Source organism: Eimeria acervulina, genomic scaffold (assembly GCF_000499425.1).
Source record: "Eimeria acervulina Houghton genomic scaffold, Eah_scaff79, whole genome shotgun sequence".
Lineage (NCBI taxonomy): Eukaryota > Apicomplexa > Conoidasida > Eucoccidiorida > Eimeriidae > Eimeria > Eimeria acervulina.
This window is the reverse complement of record NW_013549599.1, coordinates 11,635-34,030: the sequence shown is the minus strand read 5'-3', so window position 1 is coordinate 34,030 and position 22,396 is coordinate 11,635. Positions and strand designations below refer to the sequence as shown.

Sequence of the window (22,396 nt, the reverse complement as noted above, 5' to 3'; positions counted from 1 at the left end):
CTGCATACTCCCAGGACACACGATGTGCATATATATATATATATATATATATATATATATATGTAGACGCATTTAGGGTTTGCGCGATTTGTACATGCTTGAATAAGACGTGTGGGTGTAGGATGTGTTTAGGGTTTAGGGTTTAGGGTTTGTGCTTGCCTGTAGTCTTGTAGAATAGGCTGTAAGACCTGGCCGACAAGTTCTTTAACAGTTTCTTTTTTAGCAGGTGCATGTGTATCTTTGAGTGCTTCATCAGCATACACTTCAAATAAATGAAGAGTTTCTCTCTTATAAATAAATAGACTTCTTAAGTCTGCATGCTTTATTCTATTAGGACCCTCTCTCTGAACTTCCCAGACAATCTTCTGTCCGTACAGTCCGTACACTTCCATCATCTCAGTGTATAATTGAAGTAATTGAGGGGTGAATGCAGAACCAGTTGACCTGCATAACAATATTAATTAATTAATTAATTAATTAATTAATTAATTAATTAATTGTTTATTTAGTTGTTTAATTAATTAATTTATTTATTTATTTATTTAGTTGTTCATGAAGACGGTGAAAAAAGAAGAAAAAGATAAATGAGATTAAAAGGATAGATAAAATGAAAGGGTTAAATAAAAGAATAAGCAAGATAAATAAGGTAAATAAGATAAATAAGATAAATCAGATAAATAAGATAAATAGGATAAATAAGATAAAAGATTAAAAATGTAAATAAGATAAATAAGGTAAATAAGACGAGTAAGATAAAAAGAAAAGGATTAAAAGGATCAAAGAAAAGATAAATAAGATAAATAAGACAAAAAGACAGGAAAAAATAAAAAGGATAAGAGCAATACTAAAAAAAGATAAAAAATATAAATAAAAAGATAAACAGTATGAAGAGCAAGATAAGAAGACAAAAAATATAAATAAAAAGATAAACAGTACGAAGAGCAAGATAAGAAGATAAAAAAGATAAACAAAAAGATAAACAGTATGAAGAGCAAGATAAGAAGATAAGAAATACGAGCGAAAGAAAGATAAAAAGGATAGATAAAAAGATAGATAAAAAGATAAATAAAGAGATAAATAAAAAGATAGATAAAAAGATAAATAAAAAGATAAAGATAATCATACTTTGCAATCCGCTGACTAATCCGAATAATATGAACAAGTTGTCTTGAAGAGTGAACTGAAAAAAGTGCATCTGGATTAGAATTTCTTTGAGCAAGAGTTTCCTTCCATTTGTTTAAGCTCGAAGACATCAAAGCAGCAATACATTCTGTCTGCACACCTGGTGCTGCAACAAACAAGCAGCAGCAGCAGCAGCATATACAGACATCAGCAGCAGCAGCAGCATATACAGACAGCAGCAGCAGCAAGCAGATAGAAGCAGCAGCAGAGAGACAGCAGTAGCAGCAAAAAGATAGCAGCAGCAGCAGCAGCAGAGAGACAGCAGCAGCAGCAAGAGAGACAGCAGCAGCAGCAGAAAGACACCAGCAGCAGCACAACAGACGAAAGGAGATTAAATAAACAGCAAAGCATGCAGAAACAAACGCGAGGAAACAAAAACAAAAACAGAACATGGGCTCTGCTTGAGTTTCGTTTTGCTTCTACTGAAGTTTGCTGCTGCTGTCTCTATCTTCCTTCTGCGGTGTACAGTCAGATATGCATCTTCTTAACACAACGCAAGAGGGCTTAGGGTTTAGGGTTTTGCGCTGCGTGGGCGTCCTTTCAAAATTAGGGTTTAGGGTTTAGGGTTTTAAGGTTTAGGGTTTTAGGGTTTACGGTTTGCTTACGGGTAGCAGAGATTATATGTCCCACCGCCTCAAAGAAGAGAAGCTGCTGCTTCTCATCTAAAACTGATGTCTGCTGCGAGTGGTTTTCTATGACTGTTAACACGAAGTTACGCTCGTCCTCTGCAACACAAACCCTAAACCCTAAACCCTAAACCCTAAACCCTAAGTCCTAAGTGCTAAACCCTAATCTCTACACCCTAAGTCGAAAGAGTCATCACGCAGTGTTTCTTCATTCTTATTGCAGCCCCCTCATAAACCCTTCCCCACGTTGATCTTTCCATTAAGGGTTTAGGGTTTAGGGTTTAGGGTTTACCTTGGTGGGTGGCTGCGATGGTTTGTTTGCACTTTTGAGCAACCTTTAAGAAAGTTTCGCAGGCCATGTCGCGCACCCCCGGAAAGGACTCATGCATAAACTCAAACAATTTAGCAATGACTGTCTTCAAGAACTTCCAGTATGCTCGCAGAAAACGAGGGTATTGACCGACTACATACATTATGTTGCTCGCTACTATCTGGTGTACGTACACCCCACACCCCACACCCCACACCCCACACCCCACAAACCATAAACCATAAACCCTAAACCCTAAAGCGTATATTAAATCCTAAACCCTAAAGCGTATATTGAACCCTAAACCCTAAACCCTAAAACCCTCAAATCTGAGCCTGTGAACAACCACCAACCATGAACCACAAATCCAAAACCCTAAACCCTAAACCCTAAACCCTAAACCCTAAACCCTAAACCCTAGACCCTAATCCCGCGTATCGTACCGCTTTATTTCCCTTTCCTCTCATAGACTCGCAAAGGTTGAGGAGGCTGCGAATAACTTCGACAACGAAAGGCCTCTCGACTGCTTCGCTCATCGCTCCGCTGATGGACCCAATGCTGTAACAAAGCCGGTTTAAAGTAGTTGAATTCCACTGCTCTCCTTGAATGGGGGCGTGCATGCACTGTACGTACACCCCACAAACAACCATATATATAAATATAAATATAATATATAAATATAAATATAAATGTAAATATAAATATAAATATAAGTGTAAATATAAATATAAATATATGTATATATGTAGAAGGGCAACACCAGCAACAATAAATATGTACATACATATATACACATGAAGCAACGCATGCTGCTGCTCCTCCTGCTGCTGAAGCAGCAACAGAAGAAGCAGCAGCAGAAGGAGCATGTGCTGCTGCTGCCACTGCTGCTGCTGTTGCTGCAGATACAGCATCGCAGATGAAGATAACTCTCTCTGTCTCGACCATCTTCCTCACAACAACAACTGCACGCATGCATGCACTTCTCACTGCATGCATGCATGCAAGTGCATGCATGCATGCATGCATGCATGCATGCAGCCCCACATACCTCTAAATGAAGTACGGAGAGCATGAGTCTTTGGGTTTCTAACTGGCCTAAGTTTGTTAGAAGTACTTGTGTACAGCGCATTGTGTTGTACAGAGACACCTCAGCTGCAGAGTAGACAAATAAATAAAAATAAATAAAACAATAAAAATAAATCAAACAATAAAAGTAACAAACAGAAATAAACAATAAGTAATTAAATAAACCCATCTACGAATTAATGTGGTGCTTATTTAACTATTTATTTGTTTATTTGTTTATTTGTTTATTTGTTTATATTTATTTATTTATTATTTCATTAAGTAATTATTTATAAATGCATTTATTACTTCGTGATTTACTCCTTCAGGCGTTGGCAACAAATACAGAAAATAATAAATTTATTAATTTAATTAAGCGAACTACTCATATATATATTTATTAATAATTAGTTAATTAAACTGCGTTATCTATTTTATTTATTTATTAATCAATAATAGTCTTTCATTTCAATTAATAAACAAACAAACGAACAAACGAACAAAACAAACAAACAAACAAACAAACAATAAATAAACAAGCAAACAAGCAAATAAACAAACAAACGAACAATAAATAAATAAAACGAAACAATTGATAGATAGATAGATAGATAGATAAACAATAGATAAATAAAACAAAACAATTAATAAATAAGTAAAACAAAACAATAAATACGTAAATAAAACAAAACAATTAAATAAATAAATAAATAAATAATAAATAATTAAATAGATAAACAAATAAATAAACAAATAAATAAATATATATATACCTGTATCTACTTCATAATCGCGTGTTACTTCGCCTGTCTCCTCATCAAATTGAATATACACCTCTTGTGGCTTCGCCATCCTACTAATTAAAACCCCTCGAACTTCGTTTAAAACTTCAGCATACTGTTTTACTCTCCAAGATAACTCAGCAGGAGTAAGAGAACCTAACAAACAAACCTCAAACCCTAAACCCTAAACCCTAAACCCTAAACCCTAAATTCCCGCTTAAAACCGCAAAAAAACGACACCCATCAATGCATAAACCCTAAATTTTAAACCTTAATACATAAAATACTATGAGAATACAAAAACCCTAAACCCTAAACCCTAAACCCTAAACCCCTAAATCCTAAACCCTGGTGGACAAAGCAAAACGACGACTGCACTGAGACAAACAGAATAAATGTCTGTCCTCAACAAAACGCAAGGGTTTAGGGTTTAGGGTTTACAGCGAGACAACAACTCAGCAGCCCAGGGCCGCATAACCCCCCTGCAGGTAGGATATTCTGAAGTGTACAGACAGAAGAAACCCTCGCCTTGCAAAGGATTAGGGTTTAGGGTTTAGGGTTTTGTTTACCTTCTCCACCGTCAGCTGAGAGCAACAGCGGACCCTCAGCATTCCGCTGCTCTTGCCTCTTCTGCGCAAACAACACAGCACCCAAAACCCTAAACCCTAAACCCTAAACCCTAAACCCTAAACGCTAACCCCTACAGCTTATATAATAATAAGAAAAGCGTGTCTCTGCCTGCCGAATAGTTTGGAGCTGGAGGTGCGACCTGCCGTTTTTGCGCAACTAGGGTTTAGGGTTTAGGGTTTGGGGTATGATAGAATAATTACTTTAGCTTCTTGATGAACTTCATGAAGGAGTGTCTCCGCAAAGGCAAACCAGAAGTCTAAACATATTTGAAACGTTTCGTCGTGTCCAGCACTGCTAATTGCTACTAAAAGTTTTAAGACGTCTATACAACTCGTTTTGTTCATCTGCTTGTCGTACGGCTCCACGACGCTCTCCCGGTGGTTCCGCAGGAAAGCTAAACACAAAATAAATTAATTAAATTAATTAAATTAAATAAATAAATAAATAAACAAATAAAGTAAAATAAATAAATAAATTATAAGCTTCAGGAGTAAAGGGCAAGAACAGCATTTAAAAACAGAAATAAAAATATCAAAAAAATATAACACAATAAACAAAATAAATAAATACACTCAAATAAATAAATAACAAAGTAGATGATGAACAAGCAAACGCTAAAAAAACAAAGAAGACGAAAAACAAATACAACCAAACAAATACAACGAAATAATGGTAACTCAACAGCAGCAGCAGCAGCAGCAGCAGCATCATCAACGTCAGCAGCAGCGGCAGCAGATGCAACAGCAGCACTATCGGCATCATCATTCATAGCAGCAGCAGCAACAGCAGCACAACCATCACCATCATCAGCAGCATCACCCACAGCAGCAGCAGCAGCAGCATCACCATCACCCACAGCAGCAGCAGCATCAACATCACCCACAGCAGCAGCAGCATCATCATCACCCACAGCAGCATCACCATCACCATCACCCACAGCAGCAGCAGCAGCAGCAGCAGCAGCAGCATCACCATCACCATCACCCACAGCAGCAGCAGCAGCAGCAGCAGCAGCAGCAGGAGCAGCAGGAGGAGGAGGAGGAGTATACCTGTGAGGCAGAGTGCGAGCTGACAGAAAGTAGTTTCCCAGAAGAGGCGGACTTGCGGGGGTACACTGGCGGGGTCGTTATAATTAAGCGATTGTTTGGGTGTCTGCAGAGCTCTCTCGCTGAGCTTAGCCCAGAGAGTAAATAATTGTTTCTCAAACATCTGCTTCTCTTCAACAGATAGCTGAAGAGAAGCTACCTCTGTTAAGCATCTTAAACACTCCGAACGAAACGCAATATCCTCAAAGAAATGCTCAAGAAGTATAGCAATAATATCTGTCTGAAAGACATAGCCTAACGGTACCCACTTAAGAAAATGAGTTATACACCGTAATGTTTGCTGCACTAGAGATGTACGTACAGCTGAAGGTGAAGATATATAACTATGTAAAACAAACATGCATGTTGAGTACAGTTCTTTAAACTCTTTTGTTAATTCTTCTCTTAAATGCTCTAAACGTCTAGACACTGTCCCCGTTGAGCCAAAATCAAACACCTCCTCAGATAACATATTCAATAAACGCATATTATTTTCACATATCCCCTGTCCTGATCGGCTAGACTGACAAACTTCAGAAATAAACGAAGGCCACCGCTCAGGCCACTCCCTCTTCACTATCTAAACAAACAAAACACAAAAAGAAACAAACAAAACGCAAAAAATAACAAACCAAACAGAAAAAGAAACAAACAAAACACAAAAAGAAACAAACATTTTGTCGAAATCATCTTCACCAGCATGCAGACACACTCTATTTTTTTTGTTATATATATATATATATATGTATGTAACAATATATATATATATATATATATATATATTACAAACAAAAATACTAAACCCTAAACCGTATAGTCCCCCCTAAACCCTAAACCCTTACAAAACCCTACTCAATCATAAACCATGAACCCTAGAGAAGTAGAAATCCTAAAACCTAATAAACCTTAAGCCCCACTAAACCCTATAAACTCTAAACCCTAGACCTTCTCTTGCATCTTCAGAGACGGTGGCTAAGGAGCCCTTCTCCCTCAAACCCTAAACCCTAAACCCTAAACCCTAAACCCTAAACCCTAAACCCTAAACCCTAAACCCTAATTGTTGTGTTACCTGAATGAGGTTTTCATTGACCTTGTTGATGAAATGTTTTTCTGTTTTTTGCTTCCCCTCATCGCTCGCCAGTTGAATAACCAAAGATGTAACGAAAGCCTTAATGCCGTTTCTCTCTGCTTCCGGCAGCACATTCCAGCGCGTCTGAACATCAAAACCCTAAACCCTAAACCCTAAACCCTAAACCCTAAATCCTAAATCCTGCGGTTTATATACATATGCATATATATATATATATATATAACGCCGACGAAGCAAATGCAACAGCAGCAGCAAATGAGGGTTTCAGGTCAGCACGCGAACCACAAAGGCAGGGGATAGCCTCTGGCAAGGGTTTAGGGTTTAGGGTTTAGGGTTTATATAGCACCGTAATGGTTGCCTCTAGAATCTGAAGAGCAAAGAACTTTGTGTTCGGGTCTTTTGAAGAGTTTAAAATGAAAGCGACATGCGTCCACGCATTCGGCATATTTTTAAACTCCCCCAAAACCCGATGCGCCACATCCCGCTGTACATACACCCCAAACCCTAAACCCTAAACCCTAAACCCTAAACCCTAAACCCTAAACCCTGAACACTAGTGAAGTTGAGAACACTCCCCCGTTCGTACCCCATGCATCCCAAGCCCTAAACCCTAAACCACACTATTTGCCACATCCCAGTGTACATACACCTCAAACCCTAAACCCTAAACCCTAAACCCTAAACCCCAGTACAGTCGACAGCACTCCCCCGTCGGTATGTGATAGATCCCCAACCCTAAACCCTAAGCCATCTTAAACCCTGTTAAACCATTTTAAACCCTTAAGTTGTTTAACCGATATGATAGGACCCGAACCCTAAACCCTAAACCCTAAACCCTCTTAAACCCTTTAAAACCCTTTTAAACCCTTTTAAACCCTTGAGCTGTCTAACCTCTACATCATTGTTAGAGAGGAACATAGCCGCCACAACTCTGTCTAGCAGCTGCACTGCTGCTTCATTGAAGGGGAGGTTGGGGTCCAGTAGAGCGCGGGGGTCTGTAAGGGTTTGCATTTTGAAGAGAAATAGAAAAGAAACAAAAGCATCTAAAGGGCTGAGGTGTACAGGCAGCTCCGCAGCTGCGGGGCACACACAGAGAGGTCTCAGGTGTATAGGCAGCTCAGGTGTATAGGCAGCTCAGGTGTATAGGCAGCTGATGAAGAATGGTTTGCAGCAGTTTGTTCGCCGCCTTTTCTTTTCCTTTTCTCCTCTGTTCCCCCCTTAAATAAACGAAAGAACTCCAAAAGATTTAACAATAACTCCAGGGATATTAAAAAAATAAACATACCCCAGCGGCAACAGCCGCCGCTCAGCTCTCAAGAAACCCGCTGACCAAGGGTTTAGGGTTTAGGGTTTAGGGTTTAGGGTTTAGGGTTGAGCAGAGACCCTAGACTCTGCTGAAAACGCAAAAGAAGAAGAAGAAACCCGACGCTAAGGAAACTAATAAGCGAATGCGGGCGCCGACGGTTGAGGTGTATGTACACCCCACGGCCTTGAAAAGATATTAAAAGAAGAGTATAGAGGAGATGGCGGGTGCCGATCCTAAGGAGGAGGGCAGCGGAAAGAATGTTTAGGGTTTAGGGTTTAGGGTTTAGGGTTTAGGGTTTAGGGTTTAGGGATAGGGTCTGCATGCTTTGCGTGGGGGGGTTGAGAAGAACGAAGCTGTTCTTTAAAAGCCTTTGATGTCTTTTTGTGTATTCTAAACAAATTCATTTGCAGCGACACACAAAACCATCTCGGGAGCTCTCTTCTTCTCAGCATAGGGGGGGCCCCCCTAAACCCTAAACCCTAAACCCTAAACCCTCGATTCTTTCTTAGCCTTAGGGGCTGCGGCGGCTACATTTTGGGGCTTTTAACTCGTCGCTGAATGTAAGGGTTTTTCTTTTTTAATTAAAACAAACATTTTATTTTTTTGAGTTGCATGTACACCGCAGATCGGCTTTATTTTAGTTTCCATCTTCAGGGGGTTTTCTAACTTCATTTGTTGCATTTCTTCTCTGGCTGTTTGTTTATTTATTTGTTTGTTCTTCACTTTAGGTATTGCTGCTGACATTTTCTTTTTTTCTGTATATCTTTCTTATTCTTTTTTAGCTGCCTATACACCGTAAATGTTCATCAAGAGGGCAGCACCCAAAGGGGTGCGCAAGCGACCAAACCCAACAGACCCTGCAGCTGCGGAGGCCTCAGGAGATGCTTCTTCTTCTGCTGCTGCTGCTGCAGCAGCAGCAACAACAGCAGCAGCCGCAGCAGGAGACACAGCAACAGCAGCAGCAGCAACAGCAGCAGCAGCAGCACAGTCAGACGGCAGCGATGAAGAACATGCAAAGATTGCAAAGCGGAAGAAAACGAAAAATAAACTCTGCAAACACTTTCTTGTTGGAAGAGTACGCAGCTTATATGAGGGTTTAGGGTTTAGTGTTTAGGGTTTAGGGATTAGGGTTTAGGGATTAGGGTTTAGGGATTAGGGTTTAGGGTGTGAATTTCGATCTAGCTAGGCGCTGCCTACAGCATTGCTGCATTTGATGCTGCAGATTAGGGTTTATGGTTTATCGTTTACGGTTTAGGGTTTAGGGTTTAGGGTTTAGGGTTTAGGGTGTTTTGCGGTGTGCAGACAAAGAGCGAGACGCCCCCAGTAGAGAAGCCAACCGATGCCCTCGCTCAAGAAAGCAATCCTAACCTTGTAAGCAAACAGCAGCATTTAATTGTATTAAGAAGATGTTTATTAAATGTATATATAATATATATGCGTGCATGCTTTTATATAAAAATATATTTGCACATATAAGTGTATATCTATACTATATAATCTATTGTATATATATATACATATAGTATTTATGGGTGCGATATATATATATATATATATAATATGTATATTCATATATATATAATATATATGTCTAATATAAATATGTATGTGTATATACATATATACAAATATGCATATCTTTCTCTCTATCTGTCTCTGGTCTGCGTACACCCGAAGTACGAAGTCGCTGCTGTCTTTTTCTTTTTTTATAATTAGACATTTTCAATGTTTTTTACTGCATTTGTTTGATGTTGATTTTTACTCTTTCTTTTTTCTTTCTTTTAATTATTTTTTATATTTTATTGCTGTTTGCTGCTGTTTGTTGTTGGTGATTACGGATGGAAATAAATATATTATTTATTTATTTATTTATTTTTAATTATTTTATTTTTTGTTTTTTCGCGTTTATTTCTCTTTGCCCCAGATGCATGTCTTATTCAAATACTATTACTACTTTGTTTCTCTTATTATTATTTATTACTGTTATTATTATTATTGTTATTTATAATTATATATTATTATTGCTATTATTGTTTTAATTTTTTATTATGCATTATTATTAATTATTATTGTTCATTTCCCTCCTCCATCTGTTAATTTATTTAAAATCCAGTAACACAACAACTCACAACTGAACTAACAACCAAACTAATTAAATAATTAAATTAATTAATTATAAACAAATAAATAAATAAATATATTTATTTATTTATTTATTTATTTGCAGGATCTAGATGATGACGCCCGTGCAACAGCAGTGCTGGATGTTGATCCTGACCGAGCGACAGACCATCGGTCGATAATGGAGAGAAATTTAGAAATAAATGAGAAGTTAGAGAAAGGCGAATTAAAGTCGGGTATTTATAGAGGTATTGGTGCTTATAGAAGATATGTAAAGCCAAGTGAAGGAGCTTTATCTCGCAATAAGACGACGGGGTTATACGGGCCTACTAGAGGAGCAAACAATGTACGACTTACTATGTATGTTGATTATAAACCTGAAATATGCAAAGATTATAAAGAAACTGGTTATTGCGGCTATGGAGATTGCTGCAAATTTCTTCATGATCGAACAGATTATAAAGAAGGATGGCAGGTTGAAAAAGAATGGGAAGAAATACAGAAAAAAAAACTCGTAAATTGTCCACCCTAAACCCTAAACCCTAAACCCTAAACCCTAAACCCTCGTCTTCTATTAGGATATTCGCTCGTCAGGATTTGAAAGGACTCTTTTTGTTTTCTTTTTTCTCTTTGCTTTTTTTTCTTCTTTTCTTCTTTCTGCCGTTACTTTCCACGTTTGTTCTTTTCTGTTTGTTTGAATTTGTCTGTTTGATTTTGTTTTGTTTGATATTTGTTTGTTTGATTTTTATGCTTTTATCTTCTTTAGTTTGTTTGAATTTATTTTGTTGTTGTGTGCCTGTGGAGTATTTCTTTTTTACTCCTCTCTTTGTTTTTTTGTTTCTGTTTGTCTGTTTCTCTTTTCTTTATTTTATTCTTTCTTTGTGTATTTCATTATCTTTGGTCTCTACGTTTATCTTATTGTTTTAATAGTGTTATGCGTCTCTCTTTGTTTTTTTTCTATTTTTCTGTCTATCTCGCATTATTATTTTCATATTTAAATTTATTTCTCTGTTTCTTCTTACCCTTGTATTGTATTGTTTGTATGTTTTAATGGATCTCTCTTTATTTATTTTTCTTTTCTGTCTGTCTTTTAAAACCAAACAAAAACTAACTTTTGAACTGTTATTTATTTGCATTTAATTGATGTATGCAATATGCAGGAAAAGCTGCGGCGACAAGCAGAGGGAGAAGAAGGTGTTGGATCTTCTTCAGCGAGTTCTTCTGATGATAGTGATGATGAAGAAGATAAAGACGGTTTACCTTTTGCTTGTTTATCTTGTCGAAAGAGATGGGAATTAAAGATGAATCCAGTTATAACTCAATGTAATCATTACTTTTGCGAGAAATGTGCAATAGACAATTTCAGGAAAAGTAGACAATGCCCTCAGTGTGGTGCTGATACCTATGGAATATTCAACAGTGCAACCAAACTTATCAAAAAAATTGAAGAGAAAGAAGCTCTTAATGAACGAAACAGCGACGCGCAGCAAGCGCAAACAAACAGCAGCAATAATCATGATAATAATGATGATAACAAATCAAACAGCAGCGACAGCGACAGCGACAGAGACAGCGACAATGATACCAGTGAAGAAGAGGAAGAAGAAAAAGAAGAAGACGAAGAAAATAATGGATGAGGGCTGCATGCATGCAGAAATTGCTGAGACAAGTGGCTCTGTATACAGCTGTATATACACTGCAGATAAATAAATAAACAATTCAGCTCTTCCTCTTTTTGTAGAAGTCTTGCCCTGAATCTTAAACCCCAATTTTTTATTCTTTAAGTTTCTACTCTCCTTACCATTGCCTTCCTCATTCAAACCTCAACCGATCCTGAGATATGAATGCATACAGCCTTCATCTTAGACGCGCTTGTGGCGAGCACTAGCGAGGGTTTAGGGTTTAGGGTTTAGGGTTTGCGCTTAGGAATACCCATTTGCAGGCGTTTCGTGAGGCACTGCGAGGCCTAAAGTGCTGCTGCTGCTTCTTCTTTTCTTTGCGTTCCAATGAAATGCTGCAAGCCCTATTGAAGAAGGTGTGCAGGAGCTCTATGAGTAGTGTTTAGGGTTGTTGGGGGTGTTCCTATAGCAGAAAGTTATTGAGATATTGATTCTGCTCCAGAAGAAAAGATTAAAGGAATTACGGTAACTGCTCCTCATACAGATTATGAAACTTGTATGCGTTGTTATAAGAGCGTTGATTCTCCCCCAGCTGTCTGCAGTGTACCTCCACCTAGCTACCTGTAGCTGAGGACGGTGAAATATAACAATAATATGAAACCCGTCTCAAGGGTACCGATATTTTGATGCATGCAGAGCGGCAGCATGAATGCATGCATGCATGCATGCATGCATGCATATATGCATGCATTGCCCGCAAAATATGTGCAATATATAAATTTCCAAACGAAATAAGATTATTTCAACAATTTTACTGTGTATTTCAAGCAAAGAGACAGAGGGTTGCTGCTTTAGTTGAGTCCTGAAAGATAGAGACTCGGTGGCGTGCGACCGCGGCTCTGTTTCGCTGCTGTCGTTCTCTATGAAATGAGGAAGTAAATTATTAAATATTTGCAAAACAAGAAATAATAGGAAGTTTATTTATTTGAATATGTCAAAGGGCTGCAGCAACCTTCAATGCATGCTTTTCAGTGCATCATCACTTCAACTTTCCGCTTCGCTGCTCGCCGATCGCGGGTGTTGTAGCTGCTCTTCTCGCTTGAAACCTGAATAAAAAGTAAAAATAATACTTTAATTATTTTATTTACGCTTTATTTCATATTAGTAAAACAAAATGGCCTTCCAAGCGCTGCAGGAAGCAGTGAAATCAGGGCGAGTTGAGTTGGTGCTGCTGCAGCTGACTCAGACACCGGAAGCTGCAAAGGCAGCAGATTGTAATGGAACTACTTTAGTAATCTTAGCTGCTCGATTAAACAAAGAAGAAATACTCAAAGAAATCCTTGCACATGGGGGAGACCCCAACGCCGCTGAAATGCAGGAGATCGGCGGTAACACCGCTCTGCATTTTGCTGCAAGAAACAAAAATGAGTGAGAAGAAACAAAAAAATAAAGAAAAATAATAAAGTAGATGTATACACAGAACAAATTCTGCTTAATACAGCGAAATGGATAGAAGGCACGACCCCTACAGCCAGCCTTCGTATAATCCATTACCAACATCTTCAAAGAAACGCGTACTCAGCAATCTGTACGAAGAATATTTGTTTTTTCTTCTTACTATTTTCTCGTTGCTAGAGGTGTTAAATCTTCCCAGGTAGCTGGCCTACGTCTTGCGTTGGATTAGATAGCATTACTAATAGTAATTGATAATAATCTAATATTATCATTATTATTAGCAAAACGTCGAAGAAGAAAAACACGTTCTGTGTCTGTCTTTGTGTGTGGCAGTTCAGGGAAATGGTTTCTTGTTTGCTTTCCTTTGGAGCTTCGCCTAATCAACAAAACACCCTGGGTCAAACACCACTGCACATCGCCGCTCGCGTTGGCTGCAAGGGAGCAGCGGAGCAGATGCTGGCAGCAGGAGCGAATCCAGCAATAACAGACAAATCGGGTATAGATAGATGCAACTTCTCTGTTTCATTCATTGATTGCTGACGAGGTATCTCAAGAATAAACATGTGCACAAGAAAACCACCGAATAATGCATTTGCATGCATATCTTGTTGCAAAGGAACAGGCAAGAGAATTTATCACTTGTTGGTCTTTGTTTGTTGCTTGCAACTTCCGTTGGCTTCAGGGTTTGATGCGGCGTATTGGGCAGAACATGGGAAGTACAGCGACCTGGCGAGGCTGCTGCCGCCTCCAAAATGTTTAAATAGCAAAGACTTGGCTTTGTTTCAGCTGCTAGCCATGGATCAACTCGACCTACCGCTGAAAATGCCGACCAAGAAAAAAGGGAAAGGCAAGAAGAAATGAAAAAAAATGTGCGCCGCTACAAATTGAAACGCGTCATCAAATACGGATAAAAAGAAAAATGCACAGCGAAACATACAATTAAAACTACATTACAACTAGGCCTCTATAAATTCTCTTTAATCTTCTTCCCTTTCAGCTCTCATGAACATATCACGAAAATCATCAAAGTTGGAGTGTACGTACACCACATTCACTATTCGTTCAAAAGCCCTTCTTCTTCCCGAGCAAGTTGTGGATTGCTGCTTTATCCTTCAGGATTTGCAAATAATTTTCATCCCCAGCATTTAAAAATGTATTTCCACTGTACAGAAAGAGCAGCTTTGCTTTTTTTGAATTTTTTATTCACGTTCATCATCTCGAGCGTTGCGGAGTTGCAAGTGGAAAGTTCGGGTGCGGTGTTTGCGAGTACTACGCCATGAAATGGAATTCATCAAATTATATTATTCTTTTTTATCAGATTTCAGTACTTTCAGCTGCTCCAGCTCAGAACAAAAGAGTGTGCTTCCTGACAAAAACTTCGGCGCCGCCTGCGGGAGCCGCAACCAACCTCCTGAGTTTTCATGGTCGGGTGTGTCAGTGGCTTGAGCATGAAATTGAAGCTGCATAGGCCACTTAGACATTTTCTTTAATTCTGAATAACTACAGGAGCCCCTTATGAAACAAGTTCTTATGCAATTACAATCACCGATGTTTCGCGCGAAGACGGCGTTGTTGTGAGCCCAATTCAGAAAAAAAACATTTTTTGAATTCAAAGCATTTTTTAAGTTTCACCTCGCATCCATCATAACTCTGCTTTTTAAAGTTGCCGCATTTGCTGGCCTGGGACATTCCTGACGATGTTAGCCAGGTGAGGGGTTTTACGATTTTATTTCTATGCAGCAACAGCAATAAATGATATTCAACAAAATGCAGATGAGACCCTCCATAGACTGGCAAGCTTTGGGGGCCCAACTAGGCAGCACAGGGCCCTACAAGGGCCCCTGTCCTGTCTCTCGCCCTTCTTGTTTGCGTCTCTCTGTCTATGCAATCGGTACTCTCCTTTAATAAGCCTACACCCCCGCTAAGTGTTGCACAGCTTACATCCATTCTATGGGGCTGCTGCAGCAGACAAGAGCTTAAAACTTCCTGCCGGCGCGACGTACGAGCAGCTACATAAGAGGCTGACGGAAGTTGCAGAAGGAAACGGTTTGTTTGTTTTTATATTGCATACAAACAAATATTATGTATGCATCATCGGTTAACTACATACAGGCCTGTTGGATGCCTCTGTTCTTTACACATCCGCTGTCCCTAGACAACCCGACAGCATTCGAACGGGGGTTTAGGGTTTAATTTACAGCAGCAGAAACGACAATTTTTATTCATCAGCGTTTCGCTTGGTGAAGCTTGAAGAGCAATCTACACAACAGAACTGCATATACACTGCATCGTACCCTTTCTATGTCTCCATACGGCGGGAGAGCCTAAACCCCTTTGTCTCTGTTGAAATTCAAATGGATTTCAAATGCATTATGTTATAAAACCTCCTTCGAACCGCAAACAGATTCAGCTGCACGCACACTGCAGAGTTCAGCTGTACGTACAGCCCAGTAGCAGTTGAGCACTGCAGTCAGCTAAACCCAGCGGAAAGACGGTGAAATAAGTAAATAAAATAAATTATTTTATTTTGTTTAACTCTCAAATGCAGAAATATAAACAACAAAAATAATACAAACCCGAATACAAACGACAGCCCCGCTGGTGCGACCTGCCTTTGGGGTGTTAAGCCGTTAAAAGATTAAAGAAAAGAGAAATAACAATTGGGAATAAATTAATGATTCATTTTGAAATAACTTATTGTTTATTTCGTGCTTTCTCTTGAGGCTAAGTACTTCTTTTTCTTCTACAATTTCTCTCCTTGAGTATGTTTGCGGTGTACGTACAGCTCAGGGGCTGCAGCGTCGGCAGCACTTCCGTTTCGTTGGGGGCTTCAGCCAGTTATGAAGTCTCTAGACGATGGCTGTGCTGCACACAGATGAACCTTTTCGCCCTCTAAACGATCAGCAGCAGCAGCAGTAGCAGCAGCAGCACGTGCAGCAGAAGCAACAGCAGCAGCAGAAGCAGGCCCCAGGTCTTAAGACCGCCTTGTGCTTCGAGCTTCAGCCTCAGCGGTTTCTTCCCTCTTTCTTCAGGTGTATCCTGATCACATATCTGCTGCTGCTTCTTTATTGTTGACAGCATCTCGAGTGAATTGCTGCAGCAAAAGCAAAAGCTTCGCTGCTTCTCCGCAGCCACAGCCGACAGAGGGGCCCCCCATGGGGGCCCCCCAACTCGATGCCCCTCGTTGGGGGGCCCCCGCGTTTCGTTTGTCTGTAGAGACGACAGATTTTCTCTCTGCAACGCCAGCACCTGAGTGGACTGTCTTCAATGTTGTTAGCCACTGCTTAGCCTTCTTAGAGGCCCTCAGGGTGCCCCCAGGACAAGACACCAGAACTGCAGCAGCAGCTGCTGCTGCAGATGCTGCAGCAGGTACAGCAGCTGCACAACACCCCCAACCTGTGTACGTAAACCTCAAGCAATGGATGCGATTCAATGCGCGCCTCAATGCTGCAAATACCTGCAGCAGCAGCAGCAGCAGCAGCAGCAGCAGCAGCAGCAGCAGGGTGGGAGCCATCCGGCTGAAGCAAAAGGCTCAGGCGCCCCCAGCACTTAAAGACAGCGAGGCTGTCGCTATTTGGGGGGCAGCAGCAGCCCTGGCGTTTCTACATACGCGAAGGAAAGCTCGGCAGTTCAAATGGCTCAAGCAGCAGCAGCAGGAGCAGCAGCAGCATCAGCAGCAGCAGCAGCTGCTACAGCAGCAACAGCACCTGCAGCAGAGTCAAAAAGCACTTCACGATCAGTTCCCGTTGCTGTATTACCCTTCTGCTGCAGCTGTTGCAGCAGCAGCAGCAGCAGCAAAGGACTCCCTCTTAACAAGGACATCGGCTGCGTGGGAGTCACCAGCAGCAGCAGCAGCAGCAGCTGCTGCTGCTGCAGCTGATGCAGCAGCAGCAGCAGCATTAGCAGCACCCGCTGCAGCAATTCCTTCTTCAGGGCCTCAAGGGTTGTCTACCCCTCTGTTGAATGCTCAGGAGGAGGTCGTGGAGATACGGGTTTTGTTTTTGCTGCTGCTGCTGCTGGCAGCTCGTCGGCAGCAGCAGCAGCAGCAGCAGCCCTTCCCTTCTCCTGACGAACCATGGCTGTCTCCTTCTTCTCTTAACTCTCCTAGAAAAGGAATTCAATCTGCAGCAGCTGAGGCCCAGCGCAGCGACAGCAGCGTGCAGCCTAATAATAAAACAACACACAAGTCAGCCCAACGTACATAATGCTGCTGCTGCTGCTGCTTGTGCTGCTGCTGCTCGTGCTGCTTCTGCTTGTGCTGCTGGTTCTGCTGCTTGTGCTTCTGCTGCTGCTTGTGCTGCTGCTTCGTCTGCTTCTGGTGGTGTTACTTTTCCTTGTGCTGCTGCTCGTGCTGTTGCTGCTGCTCCCGCTGTGGCTGCTTGTGCTGCTGCTGCTGCTTGTGCTGCTGCTGCTGCTGTGGGGTTTTCCTGTCTCAACGACTGCCGTCTTTGCAGCTGCTGCGCACCCGCAGAAGCTCAGAGGTTGCTGCTGCAGTACTTCTTGCTGCTGCTGCTGCTTCTTGCTGCTGCTGCTCTTCTTGCTGCTGCTACTCTCATAACTGTTGCTGTTGGTTCTGCTGCTTATGTTTTTGCTGCTGCAGCAGCGCACACTTGGACTCCACCAAACTGCGGCAGCATCTGCTGCACCACCTACCGCAGCTGCTGCAGCTGCTGCGTTGTGATCGCCCTTCTCAACAGCAGCAGCAGCAACAGCAACAGCAGCAGCAGCAGCAGCAACATCAGCAGCATCAGCAGGATGACAACGGCTGTCTTGCTGCTTTTGAGATGGAGGCCCTCGACGCCTTTCTTGAATGGTTCGTTGCTGCACTCTGCTGCTGCAGCAACTGCTGCTGCTGCTGCTACTGATGGAGCTACTGCTGCTGCTGCTGCTGCTGTTTGTATATTTGGCTGCTGTTTGTATATTTTGCTGCAGCTGCTACGGGTTGTTGCCGCTGCCTTTCGTCCTCGGAGCAGCAGCAACAACAACTGCAGCAGCAGCAGAGACAGCCGCCACCGCCTTTGCTGCTGCTGCACAGGGGTGCACCGTTTTTCAGCAGGAGCAGGAGAGAGTTGTTGCTGCTGCGTCTGCTGCTGTTCGTGTGGTGCTGCTGCTGCAGCGAGAGCCCGCAGGGGTTTGCTGCTGCACTCATTGGAGAGACGTCGCCGCTGCTGCCATATAAACTGCTGCCTCAGGGGGCCCTTCAAGTAAGCCTTCGCGGTCTTCTTGCTGCTGCTGCTGCTGCTGCTGCTGCTGCTGTTGCTGCTGCTGCTACTACTACTGCTGCTGCTGCTGTGAAGATGGGTAGGATTTGCCTTGTATTGTTTTGGCTATTGAGAGGCTGCGAGAGGAGTTCTCGGTTGCCTTTGAAGGCTTCCTCTTTCGCATTAGGGTTTAGGGTTTAGGGTTTAGGGTTTAGGGTTGTGACGTGTACGCAGCACCTACTGAGGGGCCCCAGCGGATCCTTGGGAGTCGCGAGCGCAGCAGACAAACAGCAGCAGGCGGTGAGGCAAACGGTATAGACAAGCGAGCAGGGTTTAGGGTTTGTTAGGGTTTATTAGGGTTTATTAGGGTTTGTTGGGGTTTATTAGGGTTTAGGGTTTAGGGTTTGAGTGGGCAGTTGTGAGGTGCTTCTGCTGCTTGGCGGACAGGCGCTTCAGGCACGCTGTCAAATTCGAAGCCTCAAAGGGGCGCTGCGATGTCTGAACTCCGTAAGACCCTAATTTAGGGTTTAGGGTTTAGGGTTTAGGGTTTAGGGTCTGAGGCTCTGGGTTATTAGGTCTAGCGGCTGGCTATTTTCTGTTTAGGGGTTTTGCGGCCAGCGAATGGCATGGGTTTCGCCGATTTAGGGTTTAGGGTTTGGGGTTTAGGGTTTAGGGTTTGTGTTGCAGGCGGCTTTGGGCGAGTCGCGTATATTGCGGATTTCTTCCTGCAGCAACAGCGACATTTTCATTTCATGGCCGTAGGTTTAGGGTTTAGGGTTTAGGGTTTAGGGTTTAGAATGGTGTGACTGTTGTATGTCAGCGTGTTCAGCGCGTTGGTATGTAGGGTTTGGGGTTTAGGGTTTAGGGTTTAGGGTTTGCGCTCAGGGTTGAGGGTTTATTCTTAGAAGGCCTCTCCGGGTGTTCGGTTGTCGCGCCAGCCATTGAGGGGCCCCTCTTCGTGCGGAGCTGCTGCCGGCTTACCCTCCACGCCAGGGCAAACGCAGTCTTGTACGCTCTAGGGTTTAGGGTTTAGGGTTTAGGGTTTAGGGTTTAGGGGTTTCGGTTGGGGAGTTGCGGTCTGCTGGGCGCGGTGGTGGAGGCGTTTGAAGCCGCTGATACGTTGAGAGCTAAGAAGGGCTTCGGGTCTAGGGTCTAGGGTTTAGGGTTTAGGGTTTAGGGTTTGCGTGCAGCGTGGACAACACCTTGGGTGCGGATTTGTTTGTGGCTTGCTGCTTCCCCCCAATCCTTTTGGGAGACAGCCGAGCTCTTTCTTTAGGGCCCTACAATGTTATTTGCCGCCCCCCGCAGCAGCAGCAGCAGCAGCAGCAGCAGCAGCAGCAGCAGCAGCAGCAGGAACAGGAGGAGGAGCAGCAGGAAGAGGCGGCCTATGAGCAGCGCATTTTGTCTCTGCATGCACCGTAAGTGCTTCACAACAGCCAGCAGCACCAAACAGACCCCTAAACCTTAAACCCTAGGGATTACTCTTCTTCCGCCCCAAACCCTAAACCCTAAACCATCAGCAGCCTTTTGCGCATCTCTCAGGCCGCTGCCCCTGGTCGTTGCTTCTTTCGCTCTCCCAGTTTGTCTTTGTGGGGGTCCAGCTGAAGGAGAGGGGGCAGAGGAAACCCTAAACCCTAAACCCTTTAAACTCGTAAACCCTAACAAATTCCATGTGCGCTGCACAGCCCCTATGTTAGGGTTTAGGGTTTAGGGTTTAAGGTTTAGGGTTTAGGGTTTTAAAACGAAGGGTTTAGCCCTAATTGTTGAGGGCGCCGGTAGACTTGGATATTAGGGTTTGGAATCCAGGGTTTAGGGTTTAGGGTTTAGGGTTTAGGGTTTTTGTTGTGTGCAGATGATCCCTGCTGTGTTTGAACCCAACTGCTACGAGGGTTTAGGGTTTAGGGGTTTGGCTTTGCTGCCCCTGCCGCAGCAATACAACGAAGCTGTACAAACCCTAACCAGAAAGGTGAAAGTTATATTTATTTTTTATTTTATTTGTTTTGTTTATTTTTATTTTATTTGTTTTGTTTATTTTTAATTTATTTGTTTTGTTTATTTTTTATTTTATTTGTATATTTGTTTGTTTTGTTTGATTTATTTGTTTTTTATTTGTTTGTTTTTGTCTGTTCAACTCATAACGCTCCCCGTCTGGGCCTCAATTCTAGGGTTTAGGGTTTAGGGCTTAGGGTTTAGGGTTAAGGGTTTAGGGTTTAGGGTTTAGGGTTCCGTTTTGCATATTATTAGAGATTGAATTTTTCTGGTTTTTACTCTTTTTGTTTATTCTCTAAACGGTTTAGGGTTTATTAGGGTTTAGGGTTTGTTCGGGTTTAGGGTTTATTAATAGGGTTTATTAGGGTTTATTAGGGTTTAGGGTTTGTCTATTTACCTTCACAGGTTTGTACAGGGCAAGTTATATTGCAGCGGGGGGCACAAGAGAAACACCAGAGAGACTCTGTCTCTCTTCTTCTTTGTTTTATGCTTTTGTTAGTATTAATAAACCCTAATGAATAAACCCTAATCGATAAACCCTAATGAATACACCCTAATCAATAAACCCTAATCATTAAACCCTAATCAATAAACCCTAATCAGTAAACCCTCATAAAGGATTAAACCCTCGTAAACCCTAGTGCCTCAGTAAACCCTCACAAATAAACCTTAATAAAATTTAATAAATCCTAGTAAACCTTAACAAACCCTACTAAACCCTAATAGACCCTAGTAAGCCCTAATAAGCTCAAGCAAACCCTAATAAACCTTAATAAACTTTAACAAACCCTATTAAACCCTTATTGGGTGTTCAATTGTGCAGAGAATTCTGTAGAAAAAATTCACCGAAGTCGCGGCGTTTTCTGCAGCACCTCAGCAGGCGGGCGGACGATCAGGTGAGGGTTTATGGTTTAGGGTTTAGGGTTTAGGGTTTAGGGTTTGGGGTTTAGGGTTTAGGGTTTAGGGTTTGGAGTCGAGGGTGTGAGGTGTGCCGCCTGTGCAGGCAGAACTGCAGCAGGATCCTCCGGCCTGACTGGGCAGCAAACGCCCGTTTGCAGGGGTTTAGGGTTTAGGGTTTAGGGTTTAGTACTGGGGGTTTAGGGTTTCCGTTTAGATTGTAGGTTTTGTAATATGCGAATAAGGTTTTGTTTTGAGGGTTTAGGGTTTTGTTTTGAGGGTTTAGGGTTTTGTTTTGAGGGTTTAGGGTTTTGTTTTGAGGGTTTAGGTTTTTGTTTTTTGCTTCACCCAACTCGCATTTAAAAAATGATTGGGGTGGCACCCGTTGCGTCCTTCTATTTAGGGTTTAGGGTTTAGGGTTTAGGGTTTTAGGGTTTAGAAGTTGATGATATGGGTTTAGGCTTCAAGGGTCATAATTCAGGGTTTAGGGTTTAGGGTTTAGCGAACAGCCTTTTGTGACTCGTTTAAAGAGGAAAAGAAAGAGAAAGCAAGAGACAGACAAAAAAATAAACAGAGACAGATAAAGAGAGACAGAGACAGAGAGAGAGAGAGAGAGAGAGAGAGAGAGAGAGAAATAAAATATAAAGAGACAGAGAGAGATAAACAGATAGAGACAGATAGATAAATAAGCAAATAAATACATAAACAAATAAATAAATTAATAAATAAATAAATAAAGAGAAAGAAAGAAAGAGATAAAGAGGCGGAGAGACAGACATCAAAGATCAACCAAAGAAAACAAAAATAGACAAAAAGAAACGAAAAGAAGCAGAGAAAATAAATAAAAATAAATAAAAATAAACAAAGAGACAACAAACAAAAACAAACAAAATCAAACAAAGACAGACAAAGACAGACAAAGATATAAACTAAAGGAGACAGTTTCTAAAGGAGACAGTTTCTTTGCCTTCACCAACAGCAGCAAAGACAGCAGCAAAGGAGTAGGGAAGCAAATATAATAATATTGTTGAACGACAA

The 22,396-nt window shown here is 41.7% G+C and overlaps 4 protein-coding genes across 4 annotated transcripts in view; 3 read left to right on the top strand and 1 right to left on the bottom strand.

Moving 5' to 3' along the window:
• Window positions 1–7,781, bottom strand: part of EAH_00013700 (exportin, putative) — a gene marked incomplete at both ends in the record, with an annotated part of 9,624 nt that extends 1,843 nt beyond the window's left edge. Inside the window, 12 exons of the mRNA XM_013394422.1 lie at window positions 1,126–1,288; window positions 1,788–1,907; window positions 2,101–2,299; window positions 2,562–2,741; window positions 3,167–3,270; window positions 3,957–4,121; window positions 4,535–4,595; window positions 5,841–5,935; window positions 6,209–6,260; window positions 6,750–6,893; window positions 7,117–7,254; window positions 7,662–7,781. Coding sequence (XP_013249876.1) covers window positions 1,126–1,288; window positions 1,788–1,907; window positions 2,101–2,299; window positions 2,562–2,741; window positions 3,167–3,270; window positions 3,957–4,121; window positions 4,535–4,595; window positions 5,841–5,935; window positions 6,209–6,260; window positions 6,750–6,893; window positions 7,117–7,254; window positions 7,662–7,781 — 1,541 coding nt within the window. The remainder of the gene's footprint in view (window positions 1–1,125; window positions 1,289–1,787; window positions 1,908–2,100; window positions 2,300–2,561; window positions 2,742–3,166; window positions 3,271–3,956; window positions 4,122–4,534; window positions 4,596–5,840; window positions 5,936–6,208; window positions 6,261–6,749; window positions 6,894–7,116; window positions 7,255–7,661) is intronic.
• Window positions 7,782–8,875: 1,094 nt separating this feature from the next.
• Window positions 8,876–12,345, top strand: EAH_00013690 (zinc finger (CCCH type) protein, putative; the record flags this gene model as incomplete). The annotated part of the gene is made up of 6 exons (XM_013394421.1): window positions 8,876–9,151; window positions 9,379–9,447; window positions 10,304–10,711; window positions 11,358–11,451; window positions 12,124–12,146; window positions 12,286–12,345. The coding sequence occupies 6 exons, from the start codon at window positions 8,876–8,878 to the stop codon at window positions 12,343–12,345; spliced, it is 930 nt and encodes a 309-aa protein (XP_013249875.1).
• A 645-nt stretch (window positions 12,346–12,990) lies between these two features.
• On the top strand, window positions 12,991–14,132 carry EAH_00013680 (ankyrin repeat-containing protein, putative; the record flags this gene model as incomplete). Its single annotated transcript, XM_013394420.1, has 3 exons — window positions 12,991–13,244; window positions 13,610–13,767; window positions 13,954–14,132. The coding sequence occupies 3 exons, from the start codon at window positions 12,991–12,993 to the stop codon at window positions 14,130–14,132; spliced, it is 591 nt and encodes a 196-aa protein (XP_013249874.1).
• Window positions 14,133–16,426: 2,294 nt separating this feature from the next.
• On the top strand, window positions 16,427–20,328 carry EAH_00013670 (hypothetical protein, conserved; the record flags this gene model as incomplete). Its single annotated transcript, XM_013394419.1, has 9 exons — window positions 16,427–17,457; window positions 17,872–18,084; window positions 18,388–18,475; window positions 18,707–18,784; window positions 18,920–18,979; window positions 19,160–19,230; window positions 19,358–19,480; window positions 19,663–19,890; window positions 20,325–20,328. The coding sequence occupies 9 exons, from the start codon at window positions 16,427–16,429 to the stop codon at window positions 20,326–20,328; spliced, it is 1,896 nt and encodes a 631-aa protein (XP_013249873.1).
• Window positions 20,329–22,396: the final 2,068 nt, after the last annotated feature.